Source organism: Puma concolor, chromosome D3 (assembly GCF_028749965.1).
Source record: "Puma concolor isolate L17-30 chromosome D3, mPumCon1.1.hap2, whole genome shotgun sequence".
NCBI lineage: Eukaryota > Metazoa > Chordata > Mammalia > Carnivora > Felidae > Puma > Puma concolor.
The window spans coordinates 16,834,861-16,854,133 of NC_141678.1; the positions used below are offsets into that span (position 1 = coordinate 16,834,861).

Consider the following 19,273-nt stretch of genomic DNA (forward strand, 5'->3'; position numbering starts at 1 on the left):
TGCCAATATTATATAATTATTTATTTTTATTATTATTTTTTTTAACATTTTTTTTTATTTTTTTTTTTCAACGTTTATTTATTTTTGGGACAGAGAGAGACAGAGCATGAACGGGGGAGGGGCAGAGAGAGCGGGAGACACAGAATCGGAAACAGGCTCCAGGCTCTGAGCCATCAGCCCAGAGCCTGACGCGGGGCTCGAACCCACGGACCGCGAGATCGTGACCTGGCTGAAGTCGGACGCTTAACCGACTGCGCCACCCAGGCGCCTAATTATTTATTTTTATATGATAAATAGCTACTGTGCATTGAAGGCCTACGATGGGCCAGGCGCTCTGTTAAGGGTTCCTATCACCCTTGTATGGTGGATCTTCTAATAAGTTCCACTTCACAGATGAGGCAACCAAGGTCCAGAGAGGAGAAATGACTTTCCCAAGTCCACACAGCTCTAAAAAAGTAAAGCTAGGCTTTGAGTCCAGGGCTTTATGCCCCCAAACACCCATGACTAATATTTATTGAGCATTTAGCTATGGGCTCCAGGGTCCCACCATGCTCACTTTTAAAACATGTCCTTTTTGGGGCGCCTGGGTGGCGCAGTCGGTTAAGCGTCCGACTTCAGCCAGGTCACGATCTCGCGGTCCGTGGGTTCGAGCCCCGCGTCAGGCTCTGGTCTGATGGCTCAGAGCCTGGAGCCTGTTTCCGATTCTGTGTCTCCCTCTCTCTCTGCCCCTCCCCCGTTCATGCTCTGTCTCTCTCTGTCCCAAAAATAAATAAACGTTGAAAAAAAAAATTAAAAAAAAAAAAAACAAAAAAAACCACATGTCCTTTTTATTTTCTGTGTTTAAAATATATCTTTTTATTTTCTGCAATTCTACAAGATATGTACAATTACTCTCTCCATTTCACAGATAAGGAAACTGAGGCTGAGAGAGATAAATTTATTTACCCAAAGTCACATACATGGTAATTAATGGTGGGGCTGTGATTTGCACTAAGTGGTGTCTGAGAGGTAGCCTGGTTCAGAGGCAGATTACTAGATTAGAAGCCAAAAAACACCAGACTTTGGCTCTCCTTGTGTGGGCAAATCACCTAACCCTACTGAACTTGAGCTTCTCATCTGCAAAAGGGGGACATTTTTTCCCATTTTCTTGAGGTGGTTGTGAGAATAAGTGGGTGGGAACCAATGGCTGTTAAGAACCTGCTCCATCAGGGCCTGAGTTTATATGCCTTATCCCAGTTAGGGATGGAATTATAGTGAATTTTATGTTTTTAAAGTTCTCTTCTGAGTTGTCTGTATTTTCCATAAAAAGTATATCTTTCTTCCATAAACGAATGGTGTCTGTTAAAAAATTTTTTTGTGAGGCGGGCACCTGGGTGGCTCAGTCGGTTAAGCGTCTGACTTCGGCTCGGGTCATGATCTCACAGTTTGTGAGTTCGAGCCCCGCATCGGGCTCTGTGCTGACAGGTCAGAGCCTGGAGCCTACTTCAGATTCTGTGTTTCCCCCTCTCTCTACCCCCACCCCCCCCCCCCCACTCATGCCTTGTGTCTCTCAATAATGAATAGACGTTAAAAAATTTTTTTTCTTCAATAAAAAAATTTTTTTATTTTTCCAATTTTAGTGAGAAATAATTGATGGACAATTTTTGGATGACTATAGCTTTATAGGATAGCTTGAAATCAGGAATTGTGATGCCTCCTGTTTTGTTCTTCTTTCTCAGGATTTCTTTGGCTATTTGGGATCTTTTGTGGTTCCATATAAATTTTAGAAGTGTTCTTTTCTACTTCTGTAAAGAACTGCCATTGGAATCTTGACAAGGATTGCATTGGGTCTATAGATGGCTTTTGGTAGTATTGACATTTTAACAATATTAGTTCTTCCAATCCATGAACATGGAATATCTTTCATTTATTTGTGTCTTCTTCAATTTCTTTCATCGATGTCTTAGTTTTTTCATCGATGTCTTACAGTTTTCAGAGTAGAGATCTTTCACCTTCTTAGTTAAATGTATTCCCAAGTACTTTACTGTTTTTGATGCTGTTGTAAATGGAATCAATTTCTTTATTTCTTTTTGAGATAATTTATTGGTAGGTGTCTGTTTTAAAATATCTCGTTTAATCCTTACAACAACTGTGAGGTGGATGACCTTTTGCACTTTAGGAGAGAGGTGATTACAGAGAAAAGGAGTAACAGAGATAGCTGGGAAGTCACTGAGAAAGGAACTGAACCCAGTTCTGTCTGACCCCCAAATCTCAGTTCCTATCACTATACGGAAGGCAAGTTCTCCATCCCGAGAGGCTGCTGGTAGGCTTCAAGCAATTTTTTTTTATTTAAAAAAATTTTTTTTTAACGTTTATTTATTTTTGAGACAGAGAATGAACGGGGGAGGGGCAGAGAGAGAGGGAGACACAGAATCCGAAGCAGGCTCCAGGCTCTGAGCCATCAGCCCAGAGCCTGACGCAGGGCTCCAACTCACGGACCGCGAGATCATGACCTGAGCTGACGTCGGACGCTCAACCGACTGAGCCACCCAGGCGCCCCTTCAAGCAATTTTTTAAAACAGATGTTAGCTATCATCCCCCAGCCTCCCTTCCTCCAGCCCCAGACAACTACTAATCTACTTTCTGCCTGTATAGATTTACCTATTCTGGACATTTTATATAAATTCAATAATGCAATTTGTGGCCTTTTATGTCTAGCTCCTTTCACTCAGCGTAATGTTTTCAATGTTCATCCGTGTTGTAGTGTGTAACTGTACTTTACTACCTTTTTTTGGTTGAACAATAGTTTATTGTATAAATATACCACATTTTGTTTATCCATTCATCAGTTGATGGACACTTGCGTTGCTTCCACTTTTCAGCTGTTGTGAATAATGCTGCTGTGAACATTCATGCACTTTGCGGGGACACATGTTTTCATTTCTCTTGGGTCAAATGGAGTTAAATTGCTGGGTCAAATGGTTGCATTACCTTTTATAAGCCTCAGATCTAGCCTTCAGAGGAGGAACTACTACTATGTCTTTCTCAGTTGAGGAAACTGAAACTCAGAGAGGTAGAACACTTGCCCAAGGCCGGCCACACAGTGAATAAATGGTGGAGCACGGCTTGGAACCCAGGCAATCTAGCTCAGATTCCATGCTCATCCTGCCTCCAGGGTCTCAGAACTTTTATTTTACCTAAGAGGTGGTCTAATTCACCCGATATTGGATCTCAAAAAGCTGGGCCAGACTCCTCTGTACAAAGGTAGCCCAGTCAGGAATGGAATCGGAGGAGCCCAATGGGAGCTAGCCAAGTATCCTATTCATCTCGTGGGGTGACCAAGGATCTGGGGAACCGAGAGAAGACTTAAGGTTAGGTCTTTTGAGTCCTCCCCAAAGATTTAATCCATTTTTGTGACAGTTTCTCCTGGACTACACTACCTTAAAGGTAAAATAAACAAGAGCTCCTGTAGGTAGTTTAGTGTGTGGCTCTACAGGTCAGCTGCCTGGGAGGGAGGAAGCCTCCATCACCTCTTTGTACCTGTGTTTCCTATTTGCACCATACTCCTGCTCTGAGGGCTATTCAAGCGCTGACTTGTCAGTTTTCTCCAAAGATGAGTTTTCAGAGAAGTGGAGAATGGGATAAGAAACCCTAGTGCAGGACTTCAGAGGTGCCTTGAGACGTTTACATGTCTGTGGGAGCAAGCTAGTCCAGATCCTTGCAAATTATGGAGGGAAAAAGTGGGACCAGGAGGGCGGACACTCAAAGTTAACCCTGTGGGGTCTGACCTTGGGGGCTGGGCAAGGAATTATGGTGCATTTCCATATCCCCCATGGATCCTCTCGATTTTGGTATCTCATTGCATTCCTTTATCTCTGTTCTAGCTAAATAATTGAGCTGTGGGTAGTTCAAAGTCTGCAATTCTCATTCAGGACCCTGGGTGTTTTTGTTCACTGCTGCACAAAGTTCATTGCCTGGCACGTAGTAGGTAGGGTTGTTAGGTAAAATGCAAAAAGCCCAGTTAAAATTGGATTTTAAACAAAATATGAATTATTTTTTCATAGTATGTCCCATTTGTTTACCTGAAATTCAAAGTTAATTGGGCTTCCTGTATTTTATCTGCTACATCTGCCAACCATACTAGTAGGGTCTCAAAAAATATTTGTGGAATTTGCCCTGGCCCTGCCCTAAACTTGCAGTGTGACCTTTTGGCCAACACTGAGTCCCTCTCTGGGCCTCAGTTTATCTGAAGAGTGGGGGTTTGGACAGTGACCACAGCGCAGAGATCACCAATGTAGGAAAGCGCTGGGTGAAATGCCAAAGAGCAGAAAGGGAGCTCGAGTCACGCGTACACCTACAGACTGGGTACCACGCGCGACTCCGCGCACCGGGGTTGGGGAAGTCCCGATCCCGCCCCTGAGTCGCTGGGACGGACCCAGGCTGTCGCCAAGGATACCTGGGTAGCCAGGAGCCCCTCCCCCACAAGGCCACGCATTTCCGCTGCGTTGGAGCCTTCTGATTGGACGGCCGTCTGGACGCTACCACCAGCCCAGAGCTCGCTAAGGGGTGGGGGCGGGGTCTTGTCCCCGTGGGACTCTCGCCCTGTGCTAGCAACCTGTCTAGGAGAGGATGGGTTTTTTGCCTCACACAGAGAAAAAGACTGAGGCTCGGGTCGAAAGAGTTTCCACTGCTTCTCCTACTAGAGCTTATGTTCATGCCTCTCCCTGAGAAAAGAGGGGGCGGGAAAGTGGGCAACGCACCCCTACCCGGAGCCTATTCGGTCCCAGGATCTGGAGCACCGGAAGTGTTGGCGACGTGTCAGTGCGCCCTACTCTAAACCTTCCCTCCCAGGCCACCTTTCCTATTCAGCTGCAGGATTCCGGGGCCGCCTGGGCGCTGCACCCCGCCACTTCCGCATTGAACCGCCGCTTCAACCGAACTCCCCACCTCTGCGCGCGCTCCCTCTCGAGCCTGTTGGTTGGGCTGGCTCCTGGGAGTAGCCACGCCCTTTCCCTCGCCCGGAAGCCAATGGACGGGCGTCTCCCGGCTGGGCGATGGGTAATTAATGAGGGCCGGGCGCTGATTGGCTGTAGGGTCGTGGGGGGCTGGGCGGCGGGGTAGGTTGTTCCTGAGGTGGGAGGCGGCACCCGTGGCTGAGAAGGAGGCCTGAGAGCGACATGTCCCCGGCGACTGAAGCAGAGCGGCCCGTGGCGCTGTTTTTCTGAGCCTTGGGCGGCCTGGCGGCCGACTGAGGACGAGGGTCGGCGGAGGCTGCCCCCGCTGTGGTGGCCGCCATGCTGGAGGCCCGGGCGGTTGAGGGAGCCGGCGTGGCGCTCCTGCAACTGCTATTGCTGCTGCTGCTGCCGCCGGCGCTCCGGGGGCCGGGGCTCGGCGTGGTCTGCTCGGCGGGGGCCGGGCTGCCCGAGAGCGTCATTTGGGCCGTCAACGCGGGCGGCGAGGCGCATGTGGACGTGCACGGGATCCACTTCCGCAAGGACCCTTTGGAAGGTCGGGTGGGCAGAGGTGAGAGCCCCTCGGCCGAGCCGTGGGATCCGGGGCCTGCCGTGCTGGGCGCAGTCGACCGAGGGCTGCGGGCTCTGAGCCCCTTCCTCGACCCTGGGGCCACGTCTCCGGAGCCAAGTCTGTCTCTGCGGTTTCCTCAGGGACCCGGTCAGAGCTCAGAGCCTGGCGCGGTCTCGAAGCTACGAAGAGAGATTGAGGCAGAGTTGGCGAGAAGTTATATTTGGACCTCACATCCTGCATTTTCTTAACCCCTCTCTTCCAGCCGATCTGGGAAACTAAAGACGAGGGCGGCTTGTTGCCACTTCGAGGCCTCACGGGTCGTAGGTTATTAGTGTCCCAGGCCTGGGTGGTTTTGCTGTGCTGTATTACGACCGTTCCTGCTAGATTCTTGCCATCCCAGAAATCGGCCGCCTTCCTTACCCCTTCTGCAGGAGCGGGGCTTGATTCTTAGCCGGAATAGAAAGGAATCTTCGAAGACGATGAGCCAGGAAAGTTTGATTGTAGCCTCCTCGTGCTCCCCCCTTTAGAGTGAGGACTATGTGTGCTCAAAAGTAGAAGCTGAGGCCACCCCAGAGGGTGGTTGTACTGAAGCCATCCTGCACGTGAGGCTGGTGGAGTGTCAACTGGGTCAGCCAGTGGAACCATCGGAGTATTCTATCCGAGAGTGTGTAGAGCGTGTAGCGCCTACCCTAAGAAGTCTTGAGGGGTAGGATTCCAGTGTATGGGGAAAATGATTCTGACTTAACTGACCAGCAACAGTAGTTTTCACAGAGCTGCGCAGTTCTCAAAGTTAGTGTAAGAATGGCGGGGTGGGGGTGGGGGTGGGGGGGAGCTGGCTAAAAATGCAGATTCCAGACCTAATAGATTAAACCCACGTTTCTGCACCAGGGGCTTCTGATGTTGGGCATCCTCAGACCAGACTTTGGGAAAATCTGCTCTAGACTCTTTTCTTCTGTTAAGTGGGATTGGACAACAGGTTTAAGAGGGAAGTTCCTTATTTCGTGTGTTGGAAGGAGATTTATGTTGTATGCTGGGTTCAGAGGCTGCCAAATTGGCAGTGTGCCATCTCCAGAAAACTAAGAGACAGACTTTCATTCTTTCCACGATGCCCAGATTTGGCTCTTGCCTTTACGAAAGGGTTTAACTTAGTTCTTCCAAGTTAATTGCAGTGTCCCGGAGTTTGTTGTATTCGAGGGTTTATTGCTTCCATACATGTGAGGATGTTGGGACACAGGGCTCTTTTCTGAAGTTCTGTGTTTGTCTTGGAATTTACTTGGCCCTGGCATGTAGGTCTCAGTGGCCTGGGTTCAGCTGAGTCAGGGCCCCGGTCTTTAGCAGCTGTAACAGCAGCCAAAGCCAGACTTCACATAAGCACGAGGTCACTGCTGTCTCCATCCTGGACCCTTCCTCTTTCTTCATGGGTGTGGGCAGGGAGGAAGGAGCTCTTGAGGAAACTAGAGACCGTTTGTGGACTTTGCCTCTTGAGATAGGAATGGTGAGGACGCGTGCAGATGGTTTCTTTCACTTGACAGATACCAGGCTTTACATATTACGTGATCCTATTAGGTTTATTGTGCAGAGGAAAAAGCTAAGACCATGCAGGTTCAGTTCCCAGTTCAGAAATCCTGGTTTTAATTTGCTGGTGCAGGTGATTTGCAGGGGGAGGGTGTGGTGCTGGTCAGCAGTCAGCCAGGCTCTCTGTCCTTGGGTTATTGGCTCATGGTTGCAATTTCTTTGGAGGGGTTTATTGTAGCAGGTAAAATTACATGAGACCTACCAAAGCTCGTGTGTACTGGAATCCTGTCTTGGACCCCAGCCTTTGGGGTGCTCTATAAACAGAGGTTCCCTGCTCCACTCTGTCAGGGTGTAACAGACAGGGGCCATGAATTGTAGCGGTAGGAAAGGGTGGATGGAGAGTGGAGGCTGGTTGTCAACTGTGGCTTGGACCAGCCTGTTGCATCATTGCACTTACTGGGTTCCTGACTGAGAGTAGCATTTTGGTGGCCTTAGATCTGGGTCTTAGATTCAATTCAGCTTCCATTCTCCGGAGGCATCTCTGTAGTTTCTGTGCTAAGGAGTCGGTGCCACCAAGGGAAGTGTAGCTGTTCACTCTGCCTTCCCTTCCCTGGCACTGTTTGGGTGGGATGTGCCAGGTATTTGGAGACCCTTGCTCCATGCAGCTATTACACTAATTGCAGTAGGAGCTGTAGGTCTAATTTCTTTTGCCACATGCCGGCGATATTGTTTCCAGCATTGGTTCGTTTTATGTTGAATGGATCTAGGCATTTGTTGCCAAGTTAATCCAGATAAGGGTTTGGCCTGCTTTTGAACTTGGTGTTTCTCTATAGTGTCTTTGTAGTTCAGCATTCTTGTAACCGTGAGTGGCTTAGGGCACCTAGTGGCTTTTGCTTTCAAAGGCACTTCATAATGTTTATTGAATTTCATTTCTGCCTTGAGGGTAGCTAGTGCTCACAGGAGATCCTCATAGCCCGGGAAAGGCTTTTTCAACTTGTGGGCTTCACCAGATGGAAATACCACTGTAGAGTGCTCAACTTGGGGCTTTGGCATGCTGCAAATTCCAGGTTCTTGCTCATTCTGGGTTCCTCCTGACTCAGGAGGAAAAGGCCTGGTTATTTGGCCTGAGGGCCCAGGACTTGGCCTGGTTTTAGGAGAGGCTATTTCCTCTTCATAGAAAGATATCTGCCAATCATTTGTATGACCTTGAAGAACAGGCTTTACCTCTCTGGGCCTTGTTTTCCTTCGTACTATAACTTCTCGTGCTCTAGAAATCAGTGACCTGAGTCTGAAAACTCTCTTGCCCAGAGTGGGTTTAAGTGTCTCTATCTTTCTCTGTTCTTGATAACCTTTCACATGAAGTTACAAGTAGGGCAGAACATGGTTCCAGAGGGGAAAAAAGGTGGCTAAGGGCCTGAACCTATTAGATTACTAATTCTGCAGGCCTAAGGAAGACCCTTTTCTGGGCAGCCTTCCTTTTGGCTGGGGAGGGATTTGGCTCTGGGGAGATTAGAGCATGAAAGACGCTGAGGGTCACTGCTGTGTCTGATTTGCTTAAGGCTGTGGGATTTGTTTAGAATTTTCTCTGCATACTTTCGCCTAAGAGGCCGGCTTCATCTGCAGGCCCTCTAAGTAGCAGAAGTTCACAGGTAGAGAACTTAGGTAGGTGGTATCCCCATTTTACAGGTGAAAAAACACCTAGAGATAATAATCTGTTCCAAATCATATAGTAGTTTGCAGAGCCAGGGTTCAAATCCAGGCCTGTCTTACTCTCAAACTGGAGCTGAATTTTTAAGTCGCCTGGCTCCTCCATTGTCCTGAACTAAGTAAGAAACAGCAGACATAATGTAGGCCCTTTGGCCCTTCCTTTTTGATTAACCGAATCCTCAAGGTTCCCCGCCTCAGTGCATTCAGAATAATTCTTTATGGACTCGCCTTGCGTGAGAAGGAAGTGACTGAGAAGAATAAGCTAGCGGTCAGGTGGGAGGCCTAACCTCAGGGTGGCAAGGGTGGGGTGGCAAGGGTGGAGTGCCACAGCAGCTCTGCAGTGGTGGTCTCGTGTAGGACAGCTTCCAGCTCATTCTGGCTTTTTCACTGCTGTGGTATCTCACCGCAGTTTTCCAATTTTTTATTACTTCCATTTCCACTTGGTCCATTCCCTAAACTCCTGGGAGTGGAGGCATCTTTTTTTTTTTTTTTTTTTTTTTTTTTTGGTGCTTATTGTGTGCATATGCTTGCCTGGGTGGCATACCTTTATGTCTGTCTGTGTCTCTATGAGGCACTGTTAAGCTGTTTACAGATCTCTCTACATGCAACCTGTGGGATAGGTGTTATCCCCATTTTATAGGTGAGAAGACAAATCGTTCCACACCACATGGTAGGCGGCGGAGCCAGGATTCAAATCCAGGCCTGTCTTACTCTCACACTGGGGCTGAATTTTTCAAACAGCCTGGTTCCTCCATTGTCCCGAACTAAGAAGCAGCAGACATAATGTAGGCCCTTTGGCCGCCTTCCTTTCTGGTTAACTGTCTGAGCTATATTGTGCCAACTTCAGCAGTGTGCTGACTGTGTACACGTCACTGTATTTTAGAGAGATCTGTTTAGCTGTGAATACCTAAAGTCTAAAGGGGAAAAAAAGAAACCCTTTTTACTGCTGCATCACTTGGGACTTGGACAAATGCAACTTTGCATGTGGCAGATCTCCTGGGAAAGCCACTTGGGCTTTACAGGAAAAATATTTAAAGGTAATTCCAAGGTTGTTAAGTAGTTTTTATTCACATGGCTGAGTTTTGTGAGTTGTGAGACTGCGGCTCTTACAGATTACATTACTGTCAGTTTCTCACTTTTTCCGCTCACGAGAAAGAAAGAAAGAAAAAAGATTCCCCACACATGTACAAAATTTCCTGTGTGTGTAAAAAGCAAATGTAGTTAATGTTCCAAATTTGTAAGGATCATGGTCCTCCTGGAAGAAGGGAATTCTTAGAGCTCAAGTGGAAGAGAAATAGCAGTCTTTTAATCTTCATGGTATAAGGGTTTGAGCCTGGGAAAGAGCTGAGGCATGTTGGCAGTCCATCCTTTGTAGTGCTACTTGGCCACCCTTTGATTTCTTGAGAAGAAATAAAAAGAAAAAAGCCTGAAGACAAAAGCGCAATGAGTTTCCTGTTGCATTGTCTCATCAGGTCCATCTGATGTCACGGCTAACTGTTCACTTACAGGAACTGTTAACAGTTATGTTTATTTTTTTGAGGGCTTGACCTTAGCCACTGGCTCTTTTAGTTACTCTTTCACCTTCCTGAGAGATAAAAGATCCTGTTGGAGTTGTGGTGATTCAGATGATAAAGCTCCAGGGATGACTGCTCTTGGACATCTCCCAAAGGATCTAGGTGCCAAATGTCTTCAGAGTCATCATGTGAGATTGGAAGGTGGTCTTGAAATCTTAATCCCAGGCTGGAGGAGAGACTAGGCGGGTGTACTGAAATCATTGCTAAATCTGCAGTTTGGAAAGTAGATTATGGAGCACTGGGAAACCGCATTGTGTTTACAGGATAAAGGAGTCAGAGAGGCTACTCTCTGAAGGAGGAAGCGTAGCTATTCATCTCTGAGGCTGGAGTGCAGTCAGTGTCTAATATTTGAGGCAAGACCCCAGTTTAATTTGTTATGTGGTTGGGGGAGAAAAACGTGTAATCTTGTCTCCTACTAAGGTTGGGGGAAGAGGGCTGGGGGCAGAAGAGGTTTTCGGCTTTTTGATACTGACTCAAGGTATGTAACTTTTTACCCTTTTTTTTTTTTTTTTTTTTTAATGTAAGCTTTACCCTCAGTGTGGAGCATGAACACTCATGACTCTGAGGTTAAGAGTCACATGCTGTATCAACTGAGCCAGCCAGGCACCTCTAACTTTTTACTTTTACCCTGCCTTATTCCTTATCAGTGTGTGAGATGGGAAAGGTGGCTCCCCCAGGCCTTGGGCATCTTAGGCCAGAGGTGCCAATAGGACCTTGGCAGATTTTTTTCCTGCAAGGATGGCTTAGCCCTATGGAAAGAATAGCATGGCTTCACTGCTGCTCAGGCACCTCCTTAGTTGCTGTTTGTTGGTTCAGCGAATCATCTTGAGTGCCTGTTTATGTGCCAGCGACTTTGTTAGGTGCTGGGGCTACATTAGGAACTTTTTGGTTCTAAACTCTTTTGGATTAACTGGGGATACGTTCAGGAGAGAGTAGGTGAGGTTGAGTTTTGTGAGTTTGTGGGAAGTAAGGTGCTTGCATGTAAAAGAAATTAGAGAGTATCATGCCGTTCTTTTTGTGAGCATGTTTCTCTGGTATTTACCACCCTTGGAACTTTGTGAATGAAAATTATAAAAAGCAACTAAGCTGGTATCTTATTTGTAGTAAAGACAATGCAGAATGACTTGCCTAACATTTCCTGTTTGTTTTAGACCCTTGAGCTTTTCTGAATGAAAAAAACTCTTTGAACTTAATGGTCTTGCAGAGTTCTTGGCCATCCCCCCCTGTTTTATGAGGTTTCTCTGAAGCTCCCCTCTCAGGGAGCCAGGAGCTGTAGCTTTTGCCTGTTTTCTTCCTGTCACTCTCTGCGGTTGAGGAAAGTCATTTTAACAAGCTTCTAAGAAGTTCTTCTCTGAGGGTTAGGGAGCTGTTGGGGTGATTAGTGTTTGGTTTCTTTCACTTTTTCTTCTTTAGAGCCATTAGGCTCTCTGATGCTTGCCTTTGTGTCTGGTCACTTTAAAGCCAGATGCAGAGGGGGTGGCTCCTTCCCCTGGGAGGGTTACTAGCATTGCCCCAGAAATGGCTCTGGCAGTTGTGGGGTCTCTGCAATTTTTGTGTGTCTTGCCTCTGATGTGGTGTCTCTTTGTCTTTTGTCCCCAGCCTCCGACTATGGTATGAAACTGCCAATCCTGCGTTCCAACCCCGAGGACCAGATCCTGTATCAAACAGAGCGGTACAATGAGGAGACTTTTGGCTACGAAGTGCCCATCAAGGAGGAGGGGGACTACGTGCTGGTGTTGAAATTTGCTGAGGTCTACTTTGCACAGTCCCAGCAGAAGGTGAGGCCTGGTCAGTGGGACATTGCCACTCTTGGATAGTCCCCTGCTATGGGCCAGAGAATGTAAGAGCCTCCCCAGAAGGGAGGAACAGGTGAGCTTTGAGGAGAAGCTGGATTCCTTCTGCCCCTCGAGAAGCGATGTCCCATTGCTCACAAGGCTGCACTTGCCTTGGGGGTTGGTGACAGAAGGCAATGCCAGAATCTTAGTTCTTGGCAACTAACTGATCCTGGTCGTCTTCCTTACTTGTCAGCACCTTCTTGTTTTTTAGCCTTATTCTTTTCCTGTCTCTTCTTATGAATTTCCTTCTTTCCATGTTGAGCTTTTTTTTTTTTTTTTCCATGTTGAGCTTTTTGTTTATATTCTTTGTTTCCTAAGGCCAGTATGAGACCTTGACCATGAAGGAACATGGCTTTGATTTGGCTCATGTAAAGAACTCTTTACCCTTGACTATATCCAGCTCTTTCATTTTAAAAATTATTTCTGAACTTGAAGCCCAAGCAGGTACATGATGTCCAGCTGCTAAAGGGAGTATGAAGCTGATGGTTTTGACATTGTCTCTCTCTCTTTTTTTTTTTAATCGTGGAAGGTATTTGATGTGCGACTGAATGGCCATGTCGTGGTGAAGGACTTGGACATCTTTGATCGTGTTGGGCACAGCACAGCTCATGATGAAATCATCCCTATGAGCATCAGAAAGGGAAAGCTGAGTGTCCAAGGGGAGGTGTCCACCTTCACAGGGAAACTCTACATCGAGTTTGTAAAGGTAATGCTCTCCCTCTGCCTTCCCAGCTGAGGAGATGTTTAAAAGAGTGGGGGTGGGGGAATGTTTACTGCTGTGTGGTGCTGACCCTGGTTCTCCCATTTCCCAGGGGTACTATGACAATCCCAAAGTTTGTGCACTCTACATCATGGCTGGGACAGTGGATGGTAAGTGGTGTTTTTAACTTGCTTTTTTGCCTTGGTCTGAAGGATATGATTGAGGAAAGCCTTGGGGGAATAATTTAGCCATTCACTTTTGTATAAACACTTAAAGCCAAATTGTGGGGAATCCAAAGTCAGATGGATGGGGATGGAGTGCAGCATGGTGCTGACCATAGCTTTGGAGTAAGGTCTGTGTTCAGATTTTGCTGCTGCCACTTAATCAGCTGTTTGGTTTTGGACAAATTCCTTTAAGTTCACTGTAAATGGGGCTTAATAATGGTACCTACTGGTGTGCCTTGACCCTTCTAGTCTTGGAATCGCCTAAAACCTGTCCTTATTCTCTTTCTTTGACATCAATTTCCTGGGGGCAGAAAGGGAAAAGGCAAAAGAGGGAGGAGTCTTTCAGCGTTTCGGTGTGCTCTCGGGCATTGCTCAACCGCACTGGACAAAAGTCCACTTCCGAATGTCTCCTTGTCCTTGGGATCCAGCCTTAGGATATATCACTTTCTCAGCATTGAGATGATCCTGGCTGCCAGCTTCCCAGGCTGATTTTTGCACAGAAAGCTGGTGTCTTAGTGACTTTTCTCTTCCATTCGGCCTCTGTACCCTTTCCCGAAACTCATCCTTAATGCAACAAGGAGCTCATCCTGTTGTCTTGATGTGTCCCAAGATGCTGGTGTTATGACATCTAGGCAGATGTCTTGCCACAAAAACAGATTTGTAGCTTGAGTCCCTAAGGAGCAGGCAGAACAGAGGGGTGGTGTGTGCTGACAACCCAGGGCCCTGTAGCTCAGCTTTTCCTCAGTTGCTGTGTGAATCAGAAGGGCACATGGGATTGTGGAGGCTGCAGAAGGGATTTGAAAAGGTTAAGTTTTGGGTGTCGAGTCATTGCCACTGTTCAGTCCAGTCCTCACGGTTCTGAAGAAGGAGAAAAGGAAGGTGATAGGAAGCCTCCCTGGGGTAGGGCTTCTACTACATTTTAGTTAAATCTAAAAAAGACTGGTGTTTACAGCCATCTGCTATTCTCTAGGCCAGGAGTTGTTTCTGCTACATCTGTTTTTTTGCTGTAGACCTTGCATAGGTCATAGCATCTCTTTATTGTGGCTCATTTATGGCTCTTAAGGGTCTCACTTAAATGGTGTGGGTCTTGGGGCACCTGGGTGGCTCAGTCGGTTGAGCATCCGACTTTGGCTCAGGTTGTGATCTCATGGTTTGTGGGTTCGTGCCTTGCGTCAAGCTCTGTGCTGACAGCTCGGAGCCTGGAACCTGCCTTGGATTCTGTGTCTCCCTCTCTGCCCCTCCCCTGCTCGCACTCTGTCTCTCTCTCTCTCTCTCAAAAATAAATAAACATTAAAAAAAATTTTTTTTTTTTTTAAATGGTGTGGGTCTTACTTAAAAGATGTCTACTTTCTTGTGTCAGATGTACCAAAGCTGCAGCCTCATCCAGGACTGGAGAAGAAAGAAGAGGAAGAAGAAGAAGAAGAATACGATGAAGGGTCTAATCTCAAAAGACAGACCAATAAGAATCGGGTGCAGTCAGGCCCCCGCACGCCCAACCCCTATGCCTCGGACAACAGCAGCCTCATGTTTCCCATCCTGGTGGCCTTTGGAGTCTTCATTCCAACCCTCTTCTGCCTCTGCCGGTTGTGAGAACAAATACCATCCTGAACAGGGTGAAGGGGTGTGGGAAAGAAACCGAACATGTTGGTTTTGGTTTCTGTATTTTTCACAGTGATTAACAGACAAACAAACAAACAAAACCACACACAAAAATTAAAGGAGAAAAAAAGAGGCAGAGTGGGTAGAGAGCAGCCCTTATCCACCACTGGTCCCAGCCCTGCTTCAGTCCTCGTGCTCTCTTTGTGGCTGGCCCCAGCCGTCTCTTTCCTCTCCAGGGTACTTAAGGTGAAGCAGATCCTCCATGTTCAAGGAGCCCCATCTGCACACCTAGTGGAAAGGACTCTGAACCCAGAGCAGACGTGGTTCCTTTTTTTAGGTTAGAAATTAACAGCAGGGAAATGTCATCTTATTACCTGAGAAGACCAGCGCTGGGAGTTGGGTATGTTCTGAAGTTATGTCCAGATAAGTTTTCAGATGTCCTGGGATTGAAAGTGTGTGTGCTTTGTGTATGTGTGAAGGTGTATAATTTGTATGATAAAGACGAAAACAGAAGGGGGATTAAAAAAAAAAAAAAAAAAAAAAAAAGGAAAATTAGATACTTCCTTACTTGGAAGCCTTTCTGGTTTCAGCCCAGTGATGGTTCCACCTTAAGTGTTTGCGCCTTGTCATTGCTTGTCTCCCTGACATATGCCAGTTAGAGGACTGTCTGGTATCCAAGACGATTAGTTTATGTCAGGTCCTCAAGTTGCCTCTGACTTGTTACCACAACAAATCATTTTGATTTCAGTGCCTGTTGGGGACTTTGATTTCTTCTCATTTTTTTCCCCCTTTAATCTGGCCCATTTGAAATCTCTTCTCTCTCTCTCTTAATCATCCCGCTAAGTTATTGCCAAGAAGGGAAGGCGACCTGGGGATTTGGGGTTCCCTCTGCTTGAATGTCTTATCCTCTACCACCTCACCTTGTTGGTACCTCCCTCCCTCCCTGGATCTCTGAGCCAGCAGCCAGGAGGACCTGACCCAGCAGTTCTTTTACTGGCCCCTTTGTAGGGTCTTGCTGCCAGGGGACAGGGATGCTTTCCAGCCTGCAGCAACAGAACACTTGACCTTAAAAGTCTTTTCTGGTCTTTGGATTAGAAAAGGCTTATGTTAGCATAACTTAAGAGCCACCTCAGAGACTTGAGCCCTACTAAGTGACTGACCACTGTTTAGAGTGTCTATCTAGTATCTGATGTTCATTTATTCCCATGTCCTTCTGTGTCACAAGTCAACCAGTTTTGGTTTATGCCTAGAGCTGCCCCAAGAAATTAGACTCATTGTCTATATCTGGCCCACTGGCGCCTCTTCCCGATCCTAGCAGTCTACCCCTTTCCTTTCATTTCCCTGTCTGAGCTGCAGTTGGGTTCTTGGTGTGACGCAGCTGAAAGATTTCTAGTCAGCCATAGTCCTGGCAGCTCTGAAGCCAGCCTTAGCATCAAGTGGCTGTCTTCAATTCCCTGGAAAAACTTGTACAGGAAATGAAGGTTCCCTGTTGCCTTTCTTTCTGGTCACTGTTATTCTTTTCCCAGTTAGAGCAACAATGAGGGAGGACCCAACCAAGCTACACAGAGTTTTGTGGATGGAAAGCAGCAGGGTTAGCTTCCGCTTGGGCTAGAGCAGCATAGAATCTCAGACCAGGCTCATCTTTTTAGAATGTGTTTAATTTTGTCTTTTTTTTTTTTTTTTTTAATGTATTTGAAGAGCTCCACGCATTTGAATTGCTTATGTGACAAAGTAAGTAGCTCTTGGGCTCATGGTCTGGGTTTTGGCTCTTAATGAGTTACTCTGGGCCAGCATTTAGTCCTTTGAGAGTGGGAGCCCTTTATTTTAGCTGTGACTTAGGCCTCAGTAGTAGGGGATTGAGTCAGGCATCTGGATGACTGTGGCCTGAGGCCGCAATAAGAGGAACACTTCCTGGAGTGCTTCACAAAGCTCCCTGCTTTGAAGGATGGCATCCTGTAGCCTTGGTCCGGGGCACCCCTTGCCCAGGGCAATGGACGTCCTGACTAATTGGGCTTCTGACAGTGGCTTTGGTTCCCCTTCCATCAGATCTCCTCAAAGCTGTAGGCCACTGTCAATGGAGTAGACAAGAGGAGGAAGGAGGACTCGCCTCCATTTTGCCTTGTTTGTTAGTTTGCCTGGGTCTTTGAGGAAGGAGGGGTCCCGCCTACTCACCTCAACCCATCCCTTCAGTGACTCAGAGTCTCAGAAGGAAACCCTGGCTCCTGGGGCCATTTCCTAACGGTACTGTAAGCCAAGCAGCTTTGCTTCCAAGCCCACCCCTGTTTCCAAGCTCACTCCTTTCCCCTGAGCCCAGGGATAGGGATGGGCATTTTCCTCTGCTTCTGCCCGAAAGGAAGGAACATCTTTCTATGGCTCACAAAAACTAAAGGAGAAGTGAGGAAACAGGAAGAAGTATGGTGGGGGGCTGGGGTAGAGTCCCCTGGAGCCAAGTCCACCCAGCTAACAGCTGCCCGGGGCTGGTCATAGCTGGCCCATGATGCTGAACTTGAAAGCTTTTTTTTTTTGTTTGGGGAGGGGGGGGGGCCTCCTTCAAGATGATATAGGTACATGAAGTTTAGGTTAAAGGGGTGGGGTGGGGCACTCTTTATTTTTGTATTGTGTACGTCACAAATTGCTCCGTTCGTCGTTTGCTTTTTGCACTGTTTGTTCTCCTGCCTGTATTTTGAGCTAGTGCTAGGACCAGGCAGCTACGCTGTAGGGAGTCTATCTGGGGTTGGGGAGGTGATGAGGGATGCCACTTAGCTCTGGGGAAGGGGAGGCCTGGACTCTTCTACTGGATCCATGCACTGTCCTAGGTTTTTAGATCTCCCTGAGCCCAGCTGGCCAAAGCCAAGAGCAGACGGCCAAGATGAAACTCCTTTTGCCAGGAATGTGGCTTCGGTTCAGTTTCTGGGTGGACCACATTAAGATGTTCTGCTGGGGATAGACTGAGAGTCTTCAGTGTAGCTCTGATTTGGGTCAGGGGCCAGCTGGCCTTTTTGGGTTTCACTCATGCTGACTGAAACATCCTGCCAGGAAATAATCTGTGGGACTCATGTCCCCTAAACCAGATCCATATTTCTGTAACATCTCCACTATGGAGGAGAAGCTGCTCAGTGGATATCTTGAATTCTGGGGACTTGAAAAATGGTTATCTTCGAGTGTTAGTGGTGTTAGACTCCAGGGTGGTGGGGGTGGGGGCGGCACAGGGCCTGTAGGGTCACTACCGGCTGGTTTGAGAATGTAACCTTTTCTCTTTTTTCCACTGTTTGCCTAAGAGATACTGGCCTGAAATTGGGAGAGCACATTAGAGGTCAATTAGGCTTTGAAGAGATGGGGTGAAGTTCAAGTTAAGTTTACCTGCCCCTTTCTGTGTCTGGAAACTAATCTGGTTTTGGAATTGTGTTTTGACTTCTTTATCTTTTTAGAGAAGCTTCTGTTTTAAGGAATTTCTCTTCCTTCTTATCCTGCTTCTACTTTCTCCTGGGAAGACCTGTCCGTGGCTTCTAGAATCTCAGTTGAACTTCAGAAAACAGCAGCAGTATTTTCCCTTTCCTAGCACATATACTCCTTTCTCTAGAAATTGGCTCACCTTGGGAAGACCAGGGAGAGTCCACGGGTTCTCTACCCTCCCTGGAGATTGGGGCAGGACCCACCCCGGTCAGCACAGTGCCTTTTCCTCTCCTGCTCTGAGCCAGGGTGGGCATTCCCTTTAGATTCAGGTCTGGGCAGGGGTCTTACAGTCCCTGCCGTGGGGCTGCTTCCCCATCCCTTTCTCCCCCTCCCCTTTGCTGGCCGGCTCTAACCTAATTCAAGTGTCTTCTTGCCTCGAGGAGCCTTAATGGCATCAAGTGGCAACATGTAATATTGTCCTCTATGCCTCTCCAAAGGACCTAGGAGAGCAGGTGAACTTTCCAAAGTGAGAGAGTAACAGATGCTCCTGTTCAAAACAAGGGGAGGAGGAGGAGATGCTTGGGCCTCCTTCTGCTGTGGCCCTGGGGGAAAGGAGCCTGGGGTAAGGCTCAGTGATAGTGCGGAAGCAGAACCAGAAACACCCGGGATCTGTTCAGAAATCTTAGAAGTCTGCTTCTCTTCTATGGAAAGATATAATTAGGGATCAAAGAGCTCTAAAAATATTGCAAAGAAGCCTTAATGTTCAAGCTTCAGAGAGATCAGAGTAATTTCTCCCGTTCTGTCCGAGCTAGGACTCTTTCTGTATTTAGACCTCTTCTGGGGCAAGAGGGCTAGATTTCCTCATTTTATTACGAGACCAGATTGGCATCAGTGGGTCAGCTGCCCAGCTAGGGCGGATTTCTTCTTTGTACGTGGGTGGCTTGCTGCCGATCTAGTTTGTCCTTCCCCAGCTGCCTTTTGGGTGGCCTGCCTTCGGCTGCCAAATCATTTTGATAAGAGCAGATAATCTGGGGACTGGCTGGACTGGCAGAAAAAGAGCAGGATGGATCTCTTGGGACAGTCCCCTCCCACTCCCCACCTCCTCCAGGATCATAAAGACAAGGAGCCAGGATTGTGCCGGCAGCCAGGGAAACAGTAGTCCTGTTAGAGTTGGCAGGGAGGGCCCTGGCACCTCTCACATCCAGGCAGTCTTGTGAGGTGGGG

At 47.5% G+C, this 19,273-nt stretch overlaps 1 protein-coding gene across 2 annotated transcripts; it reads left to right on the forward strand.

The window, feature by feature from the left end:
* Positions 1 to 4,777: 4,777 nt before the first annotated feature.
* MLEC (malectin) lies at positions 4,778 to 15,202 on the forward strand. 2 transcript variants are annotated; one of them, XM_086681849.1, is made up of 5 exons: positions 4,778 to 5,037; positions 11,898 to 12,076; positions 12,663 to 12,839; positions 12,946 to 13,003; positions 14,418 to 15,202. In XM_086681849.1, the coding sequence occupies exons 1-5, from the start codon at positions 5,034 to 5,036 to the stop codon at positions 14,645 to 14,647; spliced, it is 648 nt and encodes a 215-aa protein (XP_086537975.1). In that variant the 5' UTR covers positions 4,778 to 5,033; the 3' UTR covers positions 14,648 to 15,202. The 2 variants fall into 2 exon arrangements, with proteins under 2 accessions (XP_086537975.1, XP_025789102.1); XM_025933317.2 differs by lacking the exon at positions 4,778 to 5,037 and adding an exon at positions 5,111 to 5,502.
* Positions 15,203 to 19,273: the final 4,071 nt, after the last annotated feature.

Coding starts and splice junctions, on each gene's coding strand:
- MLEC (XM_025933317.2), top strand. CDS start 5,274: ATGCTGGAGGCCCGGGCGGTTGAGGGAGCCGGCGTGGCGCTCCTGCAA. Junction 12,840..12,945: donor TCTACATCGAGTTTGTAAAG/GTAATGCTCTCC, acceptor CCCATTTCCCAG/GGGTACTATGACAATCCCAA. Junction 13,004..14,417: donor CATGGCTGGGACAGTGGATG/GTAAGTGGTGTT, acceptor TTCTTGTGTCAG/ATGTACCAAAGCTGCAGCCT.